We start from the raw sequence: 14,014 nt of genomic DNA on the forward strand, positions 1-14,014 counted from the left end.
TGGGGAGGCGGGAGGGAAGGAGGGGGGGGAATGGGGAGGTGGGATGGAGGGGGAATGGGGTGGAGGGTGGAATGGAGGGGGAATGGGTGGAGGGTGGGATGGGATGGAGGGGGGAATGGGGTGGAGGGAGGGAAGGAGGGGGGAGTGGGGAGGAGGGATGCAGTGGAGGGTGGAGGAATCCCTAAACAGGAAGGAAGCTGAGCTCTCTCTCCTTTAAAAAGCATGACGGGCACACTGACACAGTTCTGTTTAGATTAGAACACTAGACTGTGTAGCATAGGGGGGCCAGGGAATAGCATGGGCAGGCCAGGGAATAGCATGGTGCAGTTTAGGGCAGTGCTGTATTGAATAGCAGGATATGCCATTACAGTTTAGAAGAGTAGGCCTTTGTATCTTTTGGTATAGGGTACACTATACCACTGTGATATAGTATTTGTGTGATATATGGAATAAAATAAAAAATAATGGTCTGCCCATTTTTATACATGACCCCTAAGCATGATGGGATGTTAATTTATTAATGAACTCACTTGTGTGGAATCACCGGCTTTTCAATATACTTTGTATCCCTCATCTACTCAAATGTTGTCATTATTTTTGCAGTTACCTGTATTTGAGTGATGAATGGAAGACATGTGAAAAGTCAGATCATTTTTTTGTAAACAATATCCATATTTTATATTATCTGGTAATTTCTGACCAAATTAGTATATGTTGTGGTCCTAATGGTGTCTAGAAGTGAAACGTCTACAAGTATGTAGTATTATAGAACAGAATAGTACAGCGTAATGGATACTTAACAGCACAACCCTTTCCAGAGCTGTTTGAACAATTTCAAACACTTAAAATTGGACAGTTATACAATATTGAGGACGGTGCATTTTCTCCTGTGATGAAAATCCTACGTTAAACAAAATGTTGAACGCAGTCTAATGGATTCAGCACATGCCCATGTCTCCATGGTTGTTCCCTGGCTGGCTGCTTTCAAAACGCTTTGCTTTGTTTGACAAATCAATTTTCCCATAACCCTGTGAGGGGAAGAGTGATGCCGATTGATCAGCCTCTGACTTTGTTTTCCAGAATATTGTTTGATGGCTGGATAGATTAATTGGTGTGACATTTAAAAGCCTCCCTTCTCTCTCTCTCTCTCTCTCTCTCTCTCTCTCTCTCTCTCTCTCTCTCTCTCTCTCTCTCTCTCTCTCTCTCTCTCTCTCTCTCTCTCTCTCTCTCTCTGCTCTCTCTCTCTCTTTCTCTCTCTCTCTCTCTTTTTTTCTCGACTGTCAGCAGCATTCCAAGCTCTCCTCTCAACTCCTCCTCTCTGCAATCGAACCCAGAACTACGTCCCAATTTGCACCCTATTCCCCATATAGTGCACTTCCTTTGACCAGGGTAGTGTACTATATAAGGAATAGCTGGGGTGGCATTTGGGATGCCGCCTCCCCTTGCTCTGAAAGGGCCGCGGCTTGTCTGGTCTGTATCTAGGTGCCTGTAATGCCCTCAGAGGGTCTCCAATTAGGGCGAGACAGAGGATCTGAAAGATAATAATAAAATATAAATATGTACTACTATTGACTGTAGCACACAGCACATAATGTAGCTGCTTCATCTTAATCACACTGAACATAATGCATCTGGTTTGTTAATCAGGTTCATATAGCTCGTACGATGAACCTGTCTCCTAATTAACAACTAGAACATCACCTGTAACTATGCCGTTTGATAAGATGACCACCGCTGATACATTATGTTCAGTGTGACATCAGTCAATAGTAGTACATATTTATATTTTATTATGTATACATATGTAACAGTATAACTTTACATCAGTACCCCGCTAACTAAGCCCATTCACCCGGGCATCAGTACCACCGCTAACTAAGCTCTGCACACATCAACACATCAGGCACCCAACTAAGCTAGCCGTTTCACATCCGCTACATCAGTACCACCGCTAACTAAGCTAGCCGTTTCACATTTCATCAGCAAGGGGAACCACTACTTTCACATCCGTCTCAGAGCTAACTAAGCTAGCGTTTCACCGATTGAAACGCTATTTAGCGCGTACATCACCGCTAACTAAGCTAGCCGTTTCACATCCGTTACATCAGCACCACCGCTAACTAAGCTAGCCGTTTCACATCCGTTACATCAGTACCACCGCTAACTAAGCTAGCCGTTTCACATCCGTTACATCAGTACCACCGCTAACTAAGCTAGCCGTTTCACATCCGTTACATCAGTACCACCTGCTAACTAAGCTAGCCGTTTCACATCCGTTACATCAGAAGGGTACCATCACTGAAGGGTGTTGGTGTAACTGAAGGGTGTTGGTGTAGTTTGGTGTGCATCAGCATCACTGAAGGGTGTTGGTGTAGTTTGGTGTGCATCTCTGAAGGGTCATCTCTGAAGGGTGTTGGTGTAGTTTGGTGTGCATCAAACATCACTGAAGGGTGTTGGTGTAGTTTGGTGTGCATCACTGAACATCACTGAAGGGTGTTGGTGTAGTTTGGTGTGCATCGTTCTCTGTTTTTTTGGTGTGCAACTTTGGTGTGCATCACTGAAGGGTGTTGGTGGACTTTGGTGTGCATCACATCATCTGAAGGGTGTTGGGTGTAGTTTGGTGTGCATCGCTGAAGGGTGTTGGTGTAGTTTGGTGTGCATCACTGAAGGGTGTTGGTGTAGTTTGGTGTGCATCACTGAAGGGTGTTGGTGTAGTTTGGTGTGCATCACTGAAGGGTGTTGGTGTAGTTTGGTGTGCATCTCTGAAGGGTGTTGGTGTAGTTTGGTGTGCATCACTGAAGGGTGTTGGTGTAGTTTGGTGTGCATCACTGAAGGGTGTTGGTGTAGTTTGGTGTGCATCACTGAAGGGTGTTGGTGTAGTTTGGTGTGCATCACTGAAGGGTGTTGGTGTAGTTTGGTGTGCATCTCTGAAGGGTGTTGGTGTAGTTTGGTGTGCATCACTGAAGGGTGTTGGTGTAGTTTGGTGTGCATCACTGAAGGGTGTTGGTGTAGTTTGGTGTGCATCACTGAAGGGTGTTGGTGTAGTTTGGTGTGCATCTCTGAAGGGTGTTGGTGTGAATCACTGAAGGGTGTTGGTGTAGTTTGGTGTGCATCACTGAAGGGTGTTGGTGTAGTTTGGTGTGCATCACTGAAGGGTGTTGGTGTAGTTTGGTGTGCATCTCTGAAGGGTGTTGGTGTAGTTTGGTGTGCATCACTGAAGGGTGTTAGAGGTTAGAACAATATATAATAATATTTTATTAACATATGTAGTACATATTTATATTTTATTAAGTATACATACTCTGTTTACAATAAGATGTTCAGTCTAATAGTGATGCTGCTTTATTTCCCTCCTTAGCAGATTCATCCAATGTCAGAACAAAAGAACAAAAGAACAAAAGAACTGGTTAATATATCCTCACTGAACAAAAGCAGAGCTGTTACTTCCTGGTTAATATATCCTCACTGAACAAAAGCAGAGCTGTTACTTCCTGGTTAATATATCCTCACTGAACAAAAGCAGAGCTGTTACTTCCTGGTTAATATATCCTCACTGAACAAAAGCAGAGCTGTTACTTCCTGGTTAATATATCCTCACTGAACAAAAGCAGAGCTGTTACTTCCTGGTTAATATATCCTCACTGAGAATGGTATAGGCCTATAGTATATTCTGATTGGGTGAAATGAAACCAAAGGACGAATAACATAAATTAAAAGGTGTCTGATGCTTATTGTAACATAACACAATGTAGATCCAGTTAAAGTGTGCGTATCTGATATTTTAATTGTCTTTAAGTCAAATAGGAAGAGCTTTGAATGGGGGTAGAAGAAAATATATACAGATATCTGCTCTCCCAGGTCTCATCGTCATCTGGGTGTTGTTTCCACTGATGGCTTAATACCCAATTGTGGTGTCATTTAGTGGGATAGGTTCTTCTGTCCTCTCCTCTCTTCATCCTCTCTTCCCTCCCTATCACCTCAACACACCCTCTCGCCTTTGAAAACCTGGAATGAGTTGATGTAGTCAATTTGATTAATCATATTAATTTGTACTTATTAGCGGCCACTTGAAAAAGGATGACAACGAGATGAATGAAATTAGTTAATTTTTCCCTCCCTCTCACACCATCCCTCCAGCTGTGAGAGAGAGAGAGAGAGAGAGAGAGAGAGAGAGAGAGAGAGAGAGAGAGAGAGAGAGAGAGAGAGAGAGAGAGAGAGAGAGAGAGAGAGAGAGAGAGAGAGAGAGAGAGAGAGAGAGAGAGAGAGAGACTGTTATGATGACAAAATTGGCTATCAAGCTTTGGTTGCTAATTGAATGTCTGTTTTTATTAATGATGAGATTTATAAAAAGTCCTTGAGGGAAGAATATTAATTATTTAACCAGCGCTCTACAAATGAAAGGGGGAGTATAGGTCTACAACACAGATGGTTTATAAATACCTTGCCTGTTTTGGTTTCCAGTTTTCCATTTTGCCAGTCAAAAGTGGAGACACGCCTACTCATTCAAGGGTTTTTCTTTGTTTTCACTATTTTCTACACTGTAAAATAACAGTGAAGACATCAAAACTATGAAATAACACACATGGAATCATGGGTGGCTACTTTGAAGAATCACAAATGTAAAATATATTTTGATTTGTTTAACACTTCTTTGGTTACTACATGTTTCCACATGTGTTATTTCATAGTGTTGATGTCTTCACTGTTAGTTTACAGTGTAGAAAATAGTAGAAATAAAGAAAAACCCTTGAAGGAGTATGTGTGTCAAACTTTCGACTGGTACTGTGTATATGTATATATAATTATGCAATTATAAGATGTTAATGTTCAAATAACAAGTCTTTTCAAACCGAAACACATGGTCAACTTAGCTGTAAACTGCCCTGTGTCCTCTGATATATTGTCTATATACAATTAATACATTTGTAATATTATTTATATATTATATATATATATATATATATATATATATTATATATTTCATTTCAATAGACAGATGTCTAACGTTGTTGGTAAATGTAAACGGCAACTTCCCTGGCCTCAGATACGTTGTGTGTGTGTATATATAGTGCCTGTTTCTGTCCCAGACCCCCAGACAGACTACAGCTATGCATTCATCATACTTGGACGATGTGGAAAATAAACACACAGAAATATATGTAAATCCAACTAAACAGAGAGGAAGATCCCTAGACCCAATAGCCAGCCTGCTTCAGAATATCATTACAGAACCATCTGTCCACTGGTTATAAAATGATGCCTATGAGAGAAAATAGGTGATTGCCTGATACGATAACATGTAACAGTATGATTGTAACCAGACAGACTATTAGGAGAGAAGAAGAGCGTATTTGCTTCGTGCCATAAAGGAACCTAGCTGTTTGATTTATATGAATAGCCGGGCCTGCCAGTGAGTTGAACAGACTGGGTTTATTCTATTCCCTGGATCTTAAAGACACTATAATAATAATAATAATATTAATGTCTATGATATAATTCCTAAAAAATGTGAGACAGATATTTCATATAACCAGAGGTATGAATAAGGCATTCCCACATTTAAAAGTATGATGATGTTTGAAATGCAAGGGGCAGAAGTGGCCGATAGAATAATGGGGATGTTTCTGGTGAGGGGGGTCCAGATGTGGTGAGGGGGATCCAGATGTGGAAAGGGGGATCTAGATGTGGTGGGGGGATCCAGATGTGGTGAGGGGGGCAACCAGATGTGGTGAGGGGGGGGCACCCAGATGTGGTGAGGGGGATCCAGATGTGGTGAGGGGGATCTAGATGTGGTGAGGGGGATCTAGATGTGAGGGGGATCTGGATGTGATGAGGGGGATCTGGATGTGGTGAGGGGGGTGGGGGGGGATCCAGATGTGGTGAGGGGGATCTAGATGTGGTGAGGGGGTGGGGGATACAGATGTGGTGAGGGGGATACAGATGTGGTGAGGGGGTGGGGGTGGATACAGATGTGGTGAGGGGGGATACAGATGTGGTGAGGGGGGTGGGGGGTCCAGATGTGGTGAGGGGGATCTAGATGTGGTGAGGGGGGGATCCAGATGTGGTGAGGGGGGCATCCAGATGTGGTGAGGGGGCATCCAGATGTGGTGGCGGGGGGGGGTCCAGATGTGGTGAGGGGGATCTAGATGTGGTGAGGGGGATCTGGATGTGGTGAGGGGGTGGGGTTGGTCCAGATATGGTGAGGGGGGATACAGATGTGATGAGGGGGATACAGATGTGGTGAGGGGGAATCTAGATATGGTGAGGGGGATCTGGATGTGGTGAGGGGGTGGGGGGTGGTCCAGATGTGGTGAGGGGGAATCTAGATGTGGTGAGTGAGGGGGATCTGGATGTGGTGAGGGGGGATACAGATGTGGTGAGGGGGGATACAGATGTGGTGAGGGGGATACAGATGTGGTGAGGGGATACAGATATGGAGAGGGGGGGGATACAGATGTGGAGAGGGGGATCTAGATGTGGTGAGGGGGATACAGATGTGGTGAGGGGGGATACAGATGTGGTCTAGATGGGGAGGGGGGTGGTCCAGATGTGGTGAGGGGGATCTGGATGTGGTGAGGGGGGCATCCAGATGTGGTGAGGGGGGCATAGGGTGCATACAGATGTGGTGAGGGGGGCATCCAGATGTGGTGAGGGTGGGGCATCCAGATGTGGTGAGGGGGGTCTAGATGTGGTGAGGGGGCATCCAGATGTAGAGAGGTGAGGGGGATCTGGATGGATGTGGTGAGGGGGGTCCAGATGTGGTGAGGGGGGTCCAGATGTGGTGGGGGGTATCTGGATGTGGTGAGGTGAGGGAGGGATCTGGATGTGGTGAGGGGGATCTAGATGTGGTGAGGGGGGGGTCCAGATGTGGTGAGGGGGATCTGGATGTGGTGAGGGGGATCTGGATGTGGTGAGGGGGATCTGGATGTGGTGAGGGGTGGGTGGTGAGGGGGTCCAGATGTGCTGAGGGGGGATCCAGATGTGGTGAGGGGGATCCAGATGTGGTGGTGAGGGGGATCTGGATGTGATGAGGGGGATCTGGTTGTGATGAGGGGGATCTGGATGTGATGAGGGGGATCTGGATGTGGTGAGGGGGATCCAGATGTGGTGGTGAGGGGGATCTGGATGTGGTGGTGAGGGGGATCTGGATGTGGTGAGGGGGATCTGGATGTGGTGAGGGGGATCTGGATGTGATGAGGGGGATCTGGATGTGATGAGGGGGATCTGGATGTGGTGAGGGGATCTGGATGTGGTGAAGGGGGATCTGGATGTGGTGAGGGGGATCTGGATGTGGTGAGGGGAGATCTGGATGTGGTGAGGGGGATCTAGATGTGGTGGGGATCTAGATGTTGTGAGGGGGATCTGGATGTGGTGAGGGGGGATCTAGATGTTGTGAGGGGGATCTGGATGTGGTGAGGGGTGGGGTGGATCTAGATGTGGTGGGGGGATCTAGATGTGGTGAGGGGGATCTGGATGTGGTGAGGGGGGTCTAGATGTGGTGAGGGGGATACAGATGTGGCACCACTGCACTTTGTATACCAGGGTTGGCTGGCCTTCTCTAGTCACTCGTAGGCTCAGTCACTGGTATACTTTTATTTACAAAGCCATTTTGGGTTTACTACCTTTTTATTTGTGCATTTTTATTGTTCAGAAATGAGATGGGTCGTCTCTTCGTTCGCTGGACTTTATCCTGCTAACTGTTCCAAATGTCCCAACTGAATTTGGTAAAAGGGCTTTTATGTACTCTGCGCCATCGTCTTGGAACACCTTACAAAATACTTTTAACCTGGAAGAACTTGTCCCGATTGGTATTTTTAAATCACTGATGAAGGATCTTGAGACTGATTCCCTGACCTGTCAATGTTTTTAATTTGCTGTTTTATACTCTTGTGAATTCAATGGTTTTTACTAGATTACTTGTAGCTTTTCATGTTGTCTGTCTGTAATTTTTTTGTAATGACTTGGTGCTGCGTATCTTGGCCAGGGCGTTCTTGAAAAAGAGATTTTAAATCTCAATGAGCCCTTCCTGGTTAAATAAAGGTTAAATAAAAATAAAATTAAAACAACAACAACAGATGAAAAGACAAAAAAAGTCAACGCAACAGAGATGGCGAAAAGATGGGAACATCCACACCACATCGCCAGACTGGGACGAGTATGTGTGTGTGTGTGTCCGTCTGTGTGTGGTGTTTTTCATTTTACAATGAAAAGCTGTTATCTTGTAAGCTTGTCCATAACAAGATTGATCATTGAAACCAAGCCTTCCCCACAGAACACATTTTATATATTTAGTGAGCATGACTCCAATACATTAAAGTAATTAGTCAAACCTCCCTCTCAACCAATGGCACCCACTACCTGTATTATTGGATCTTATTAACGATGTTGTAATATGGCCTTGTGTTAGCCAGAGTTATCAGGATGGGTGTGCAGAGATGACTGTTATGGCTTTGTTTTTATAATAATTTACTTCGCAAGCATATTTATGACAATCTCACGTACAGTGCCTTGCGAAAGTATTCGGCCCCCTTGAACTTTGCGACCTTTTGCCACATTTCAGGCTTCAAACATAAAGATATAAAACTGTATTTTTTTGTGAAGAATCAACAACAAGTGGGACACAATCATGAAGTGGAACGACATTTATTGGATATTTCAATTTTTTTTAACAAATCAAAAACTGAAAAATTGGGCATGCAAAATTATTCAGCCCCTTTACTTTCAGTGCAGCAAACTCTCTCCAGAAGTTCAGTGGGGATCTCTGAATGATCCAATGTTGACCTAAATGACTAATGATGATAAATACAATCCACCTGTGTGTAATCAAGTCTCCGTATAAATGCACCTGCACTGTGATAGTCTCAGAGGTCCGTTAAAAGCGCAGAGAGCATCATGAAGAACAAGGAACACACCAGGCAGGTCCGAGATACTGTTGTGAAGTTTAAAGCCGGATTTGGATACAAAAATATTTCCCAAGCTTTAAACATCCCAAGGAGCACTGTGCAAGCGATAATATTGAAATGGAAGGAGTATCAGACCACTGCAAATCTACCAAGACCTGGCCGTCCCTCTAAACTTTCAGCTCATACAAGGAGAAGACTGATCAGAGATGCAGCCAAGAGGCCCATGATCACTCTGGATGAACTGCAGAGATCTACAGCTGAGGTGGGAGACTCTGTCCATAGGACAACAATCAGTCGTATATTGCACAAATCTGGCTTTTATGGAAGAGTGGCAAGAAGAAAGCCATTTCTTAAAGATATCCATAAAAAGTGTTGTTTAAAGTTTGCCACAAGCCACCTGGGAGACACACCAAACATGTGGAAGAAGGTGCTCTGGTCAGATGAAACCAAAATTGAACTTTTTGGCAACAATGCAAAACGTTATGTTTGGCGTAAAAGCAACACAGCTCATCACCCTGAACACACCATCCCCACTGTCAAACATGGTGGGGGCAGCATCATGGTTTGGGCCTGCTTTTCTTCAGCAGGGACAGGGAAGATGGTTAAAATTGATGGGAAGATGGATGGAGCCACATACAGGACCATTCTGGAAGAAAACCTGATGGAGTCTGCAAAAGACCTGAGACTGGGACGGAGATTTGTCTTCCAACAAGACAATGATCCAAAACATAAAGCAAAATCTACAATGGAATGGTTCAAAAATAAACATATCCAGGTGTTAGAATGGCCAAGTCAAAGTCCAGACCTGAATCCAATTGAGAATCTGTGGAAAGAACTGAAAACTGCTGTTCACAAATGCTCTCCATCCAACCTCACTGAGCTCGAGCTGTTTTGCAAGGAGGAATGGGAAAAAATTTCAGTCTCTCGATGTGCAAAACTGATAGAGACATACCCCAAGCGACTTACAGCTGTATTCGCAGCAAAAGGTGGCGCTACAAAGTATTAACTTAAGGGGGCTGAATAATTTTGCACACCCAATTTTTCAGTTTTTGAATTGTTAAAAAAGTTTGAAATATCCAATAAATGTCGTTCCACTTCATGATTGTGTCCAACTTGTTGTTGATTCTTCACAAAAAAATACAGTTTTATATCTTTATGTTTGAAGCCTGAAATGTGGCAAAAGGTCGCAAAGTTCAATGGGGCCGAATACTTTCGCAAGGCACTGTATGTCTAAGGTCTCTCACCTTGTGAGACCTCTCACCTCTAACCACTAGGCAGGGTAGCCTAGTGGTTAGAGGGGAGGGGCGGCAGGGTAGCCTAGTGGTTAGAGTGGAGGGGCGGCAGGGTAGCCTAGTGGTTAGAGCGTTGGACTATTAACCAGAAGGTTGCAAGTTCAAATCCCCCCTGAGCTGACAAGGTAAAAATCTATAATTCTGCCCCTGAACAAGGCAGTTAACCCACTGTTCCTAGATCAGTTAACCCACTGTTCCTAGACCAGTTAACCCACTGTTCCTAGACCAGTTAACCCACTGTTCCTAGACCAGTTAACCCACTGTTCCTAGGCCAGTTAACCCACTGTTCCTAGACCAGTTAACCCACTGTTCCTAGACCAGTTAACCCACTGTTCCTAGACCAGTTAACCCACTGTTCCTAGACCAGTTAACCCACTGTTCCTAGACCAGTTAACCCACTGTTCCTAGACCAGTTAACCCACTGTTCCTAGACCAGTTAACCCACTGTTCCTAGACCAGTTAACCCACTGTTCCTAGACCAGTTAACCCACTGTTCCTAGACCAGTTAACCTGCACGGTCATACCCCTGCAGGGTAGCCCACTGTTCCTAGACCAGTTAACCCACTGTTCCTAGGCCAGTTAACCCACTGTTCCTAGACCAGTTAACCCACTGTTCCTAGACCAGTTAACCCACTGTTCCTAGACCAGTTAACCCACTGTTCCTAGGCCGTCATTGTAAATAAGAATTAGTTCTTAACTGACTTGCCTGGTTAAATAAAGGTAAAAAAATTAAATACAAAAAAAGGTGTATAGGGTATTATATTGATGGCTTAATCCCCATTTGTTACATTTGGCGTAGTCGGCAGGATTCGAACCTGCACGGTCATACCCCTGCAGGGTAGCCTAGTGGTTAGAGTGGAACCTGCACGGTCATACCCCTGCAGGGTAGCCTAGTGGTTAGAGTGGAACCTGCACGGTCATACCCCTGCAGGGTAGCCTAGTGGTTAGAGGGAGTGGCGGCAGGGTAGCCTAGTGGTTAGAGTGGAACCTGCACGGTCATACCCCTGCAGGGTAGCCTAGTGGTTAGAGTGGAGTGGCGGCAGGGTAGCCTAGTGGTTAGAGTGGAACCTGCACGGTCATACCCCTGCAGGGTAGCCTAGTGGTTAGAGTGGAACCTGCACGGTCATACCCCTGCAGGGTAGCCTAGTGGTTAGAGTGGAACCTGCACGGTCATACCCCTGCAGGGTAGCCTAGTGGTTAGAGTGGAACCTGCACGGTCATACCCCTGCAGGGTAGCCTAGTGGTTAGAGTGGAGGGGCGGCAGGGTAGCCTAGTGGTTAGAGTGGAACCTGCACGGTCATGTGCAGGGTAGCCTAGTGGTTAGAGTGGAACCTGCACGGTCATACCCCCCTGCAGGGTAGCCTAGTGGTTAGAGTGGAACCTGCACGGTCATACCCCTGCAGGGTAGCCTAGTGGTTAGAGTGGAACCTGCACGGTCATACCCCTGCAGGGTAGCCTAGTGGTTAGAGTGGAACCTGCACGGTCATACCCCTGCAGGGTAGCCTAGTGGTTAGAGTGGAGTGGCGGCAGGGTAGCCTAGTGGTTAGAGTGGAACCTGCACGGTCATACCCCCTGCAGGGTAGCCTAGTGGTTAGAGTGGAACCTGCACGGTCATACCCCTGCAGGGTAGCCTAGTGGTTAGAGTGGAGGGGCGGCAGGGTAGCCTAGTGGTTAGAGTGGAACCTGCACGGTCATACCCCTGAATGGAAAGGCAAACATTTATTATATACAAAAGGCAAATGGCATCCCCCATCCTGATTACCATTCAGGAGCTCTCTGGGGATTATGAAGGAACATTCAAAGTGTTAGGTTGGTGTTACACAAAACAACTATCACACAATTTTAGTTGCATTTAGCCATCGGGCTTTCTTTCAGTTTGAGTTGATGCAGTCTTACAAAACAAAGTGAGGAAACATAGAAAACGTGAGAGGACGGAACTGTTACGGCCCCCAACCATCGCCACAAGCAGCCGAGGCAAAGGCTTCTCTCCTCTCCTGTTTTGAATAATTGCATATCTCTTCCCAGCATCACCAGTGTGTCGGCTCTCAGCAGACATAGAGACCCTGGAGGATCACAACACACACAGACACACAGAGGTCAGTGTGAGGAGACACACGCACACGTACGCGCGCGCACACACACACACACACACACACACACACACACACACACACACACACACACACACCAAGAGAGACCCATTTGTAATGAGTGATGGTGCTGTCATTGCTGACATTTCGGAGGCCTAGCAGAAGGGGTTTAGAGCCTCTTCTCTTCGACTTGTGATGCTTTGTTAAGTCCAGTGTTGTATTCCACTTCCTGCGGCCTGCGACACTCACATCTCCCCTGATATCCCTATCAGCCTCTGCATGAGGAGAGAGGCATTATTCTTGTAGCTTTAATCCGTCTGGTTCTGTCTGTACATGTACGGTATAGCCGGGTGTATTTTGATTCTTGTGTCTGTGCAGTTGGACTACACAACCAATTTAGGAGTGTCGCTTGTTGGTAGATAGGTCAGTGATTGAGTGTTTTTGTTGCTCCTTTTCATTGCTACTTCTAACAAGTAGCAGTGCTGATCTGGGATCAGGTTCCCCCTGTTCGGTAGCAGGGCTGATCTAGGAGCAGGCTCCCCCTGGTCAGTAGCAGGGCTGATCTGGGATCAGGTTCCCCCTGGTCGGTAGCAGGGCTGATCTAGGATCAGGATCCCCCTGGTCAGTAGCAGGGCTGATCTAGGATCAGGATCCCCCTGGTCAGTAGCAGGGCTGATCTAGGATCATGATCCTGCTGGTCTGTAGCAGGGCTGATCTGGGATCAGGTTCCCCCTGGTCGGTAGCAGGGCTGATCTAGGATCAGGGTCCCCCTGGTCGGTAGCAGGGCTGATCTAGGATCAGGGTCCCCCTGGTCGGTAGCAGGGCTGATCTAGGATCAGGGTCCCCCTGGTCGGTAGCAGGGCTGATCTAGGATCAGGTTCCCCCTGGTCGGTAGCAGGGCTGATCTAGGATCAAGATCCCCCTGGTCTGTAGCAGGGCTGATCTAGGATCAGGGTCCCCCTGGTCGGTAGCAGGGCTGATCTAGGATCAGGATCCCTCTGGTCTGTAGCAGGGCAGATCTGAGATCAGGTTCCCACTGGTCGGTAGCAGGGCTGATCTGGGACCAGGTTCCCCCTGGTCGGTAGCAGGGCTGATCTGGGATCAGGATCCTCCTGGTCTGTAAGCAGGGCTGGTCTGGGATCAGGATCCTCCTGGTCTGTAGCATACGTGAAGAATAAAAGTATGATATGAACTGGGCCTTAATTCTCACATCTAAAGCTGGAAAATTGCATTGTCTTACTTCAGGTGGTCGTCACTCCTACGTGACGCTCGTCCCTCAGTGCATGCGGAATTGTCGCGCTACGTGACGTCATAATGATGATTATGAATATTATGATAAATAATGGGATCAGTGATGTTTCCCATGGCTGTGGAACAAAGTGGTCTGATAGGCTCAATTTTCATCAGGAACCAATAACTTTAAATCAGAGAAAAGTGACTCCGTCTCAATGACTTGAGACTGCCATTCAGAGTGACCGCTAAGCTAATGAGTGTGACGTTATAATAGAAAAAATAAACAATTAACACAACTTCATCTATTAACACAATTTAATAACCTTAATCAGCAGAACTAACAGGCTGGAATTAGTGAGTAATATAGACACCATATTACTTTGATGCTTTTGTATCATCAAAACAGTGGAACAGACAACAATTAAACCACATCCTGCCAGCTTACTGTTAAACCCTGCTTCATTTCAAACATAAATAGCATGTCATTATTTGAAAA

The 14,014-nt window shown here is 46.0% G+C and overlaps 1 protein-coding gene across 1 annotated transcript; it reads right to left on the reverse strand.

Annotated features, from left to right (window-relative positions):
• Positions 1–5,783: 5,783 nt before the first annotated feature.
• On the reverse strand, positions 5,784–13,450 carry LOC121839950 (extensin-like). The gene is made up of 4 exons (XM_042300549.1): positions 13,323–13,450; positions 6,619–7,342; positions 6,453–6,522; positions 5,784–6,346 (listed from the first exon to the last, which is right to left on the reverse strand). The coding sequence occupies exons 1-4, from the start codon at positions 13,448–13,450 to the stop codon at positions 5,784–5,786; spliced, it is 1,485 nt and encodes a 494-aa protein (XP_042156483.1).
• Positions 13,451–14,014: the final 564 nt, after the last annotated feature.

The sequence above is a fragment of the Oncorhynchus tshawytscha genome, linkage group LG18, assembly GCF_018296145.1.
Source record: "Oncorhynchus tshawytscha isolate Ot180627B linkage group LG18, Otsh_v2.0, whole genome shotgun sequence".
NCBI lineage: Eukaryota > Metazoa > Chordata > Actinopteri > Salmoniformes > Salmonidae > Oncorhynchus > Oncorhynchus tshawytscha.

Bases quoted from the DNA above. Each gene is read 5' to 3' on its own strand.
- LOC121839950 (XM_042300549.1), bottom strand. From the start codon at position 13,450: ATGCTACAGACCAGGAGGATCCTGATCCCAGACCAGCCCTGCTTACAG. The intron at 6,523-6,618 runs GTATGCACCCTA...CTCCCCATCTAG, and splicing joins ATGCCCCCCTCACCACATCT to ACCACATCTGTATCCCCCCT. The intron at 6,347-6,452 runs GTATCCCCCCCC...CACCACATCCAG, and splicing joins AGATCCCCCTCTCCACATCT to ATCCCCCTCACTCACCACAT.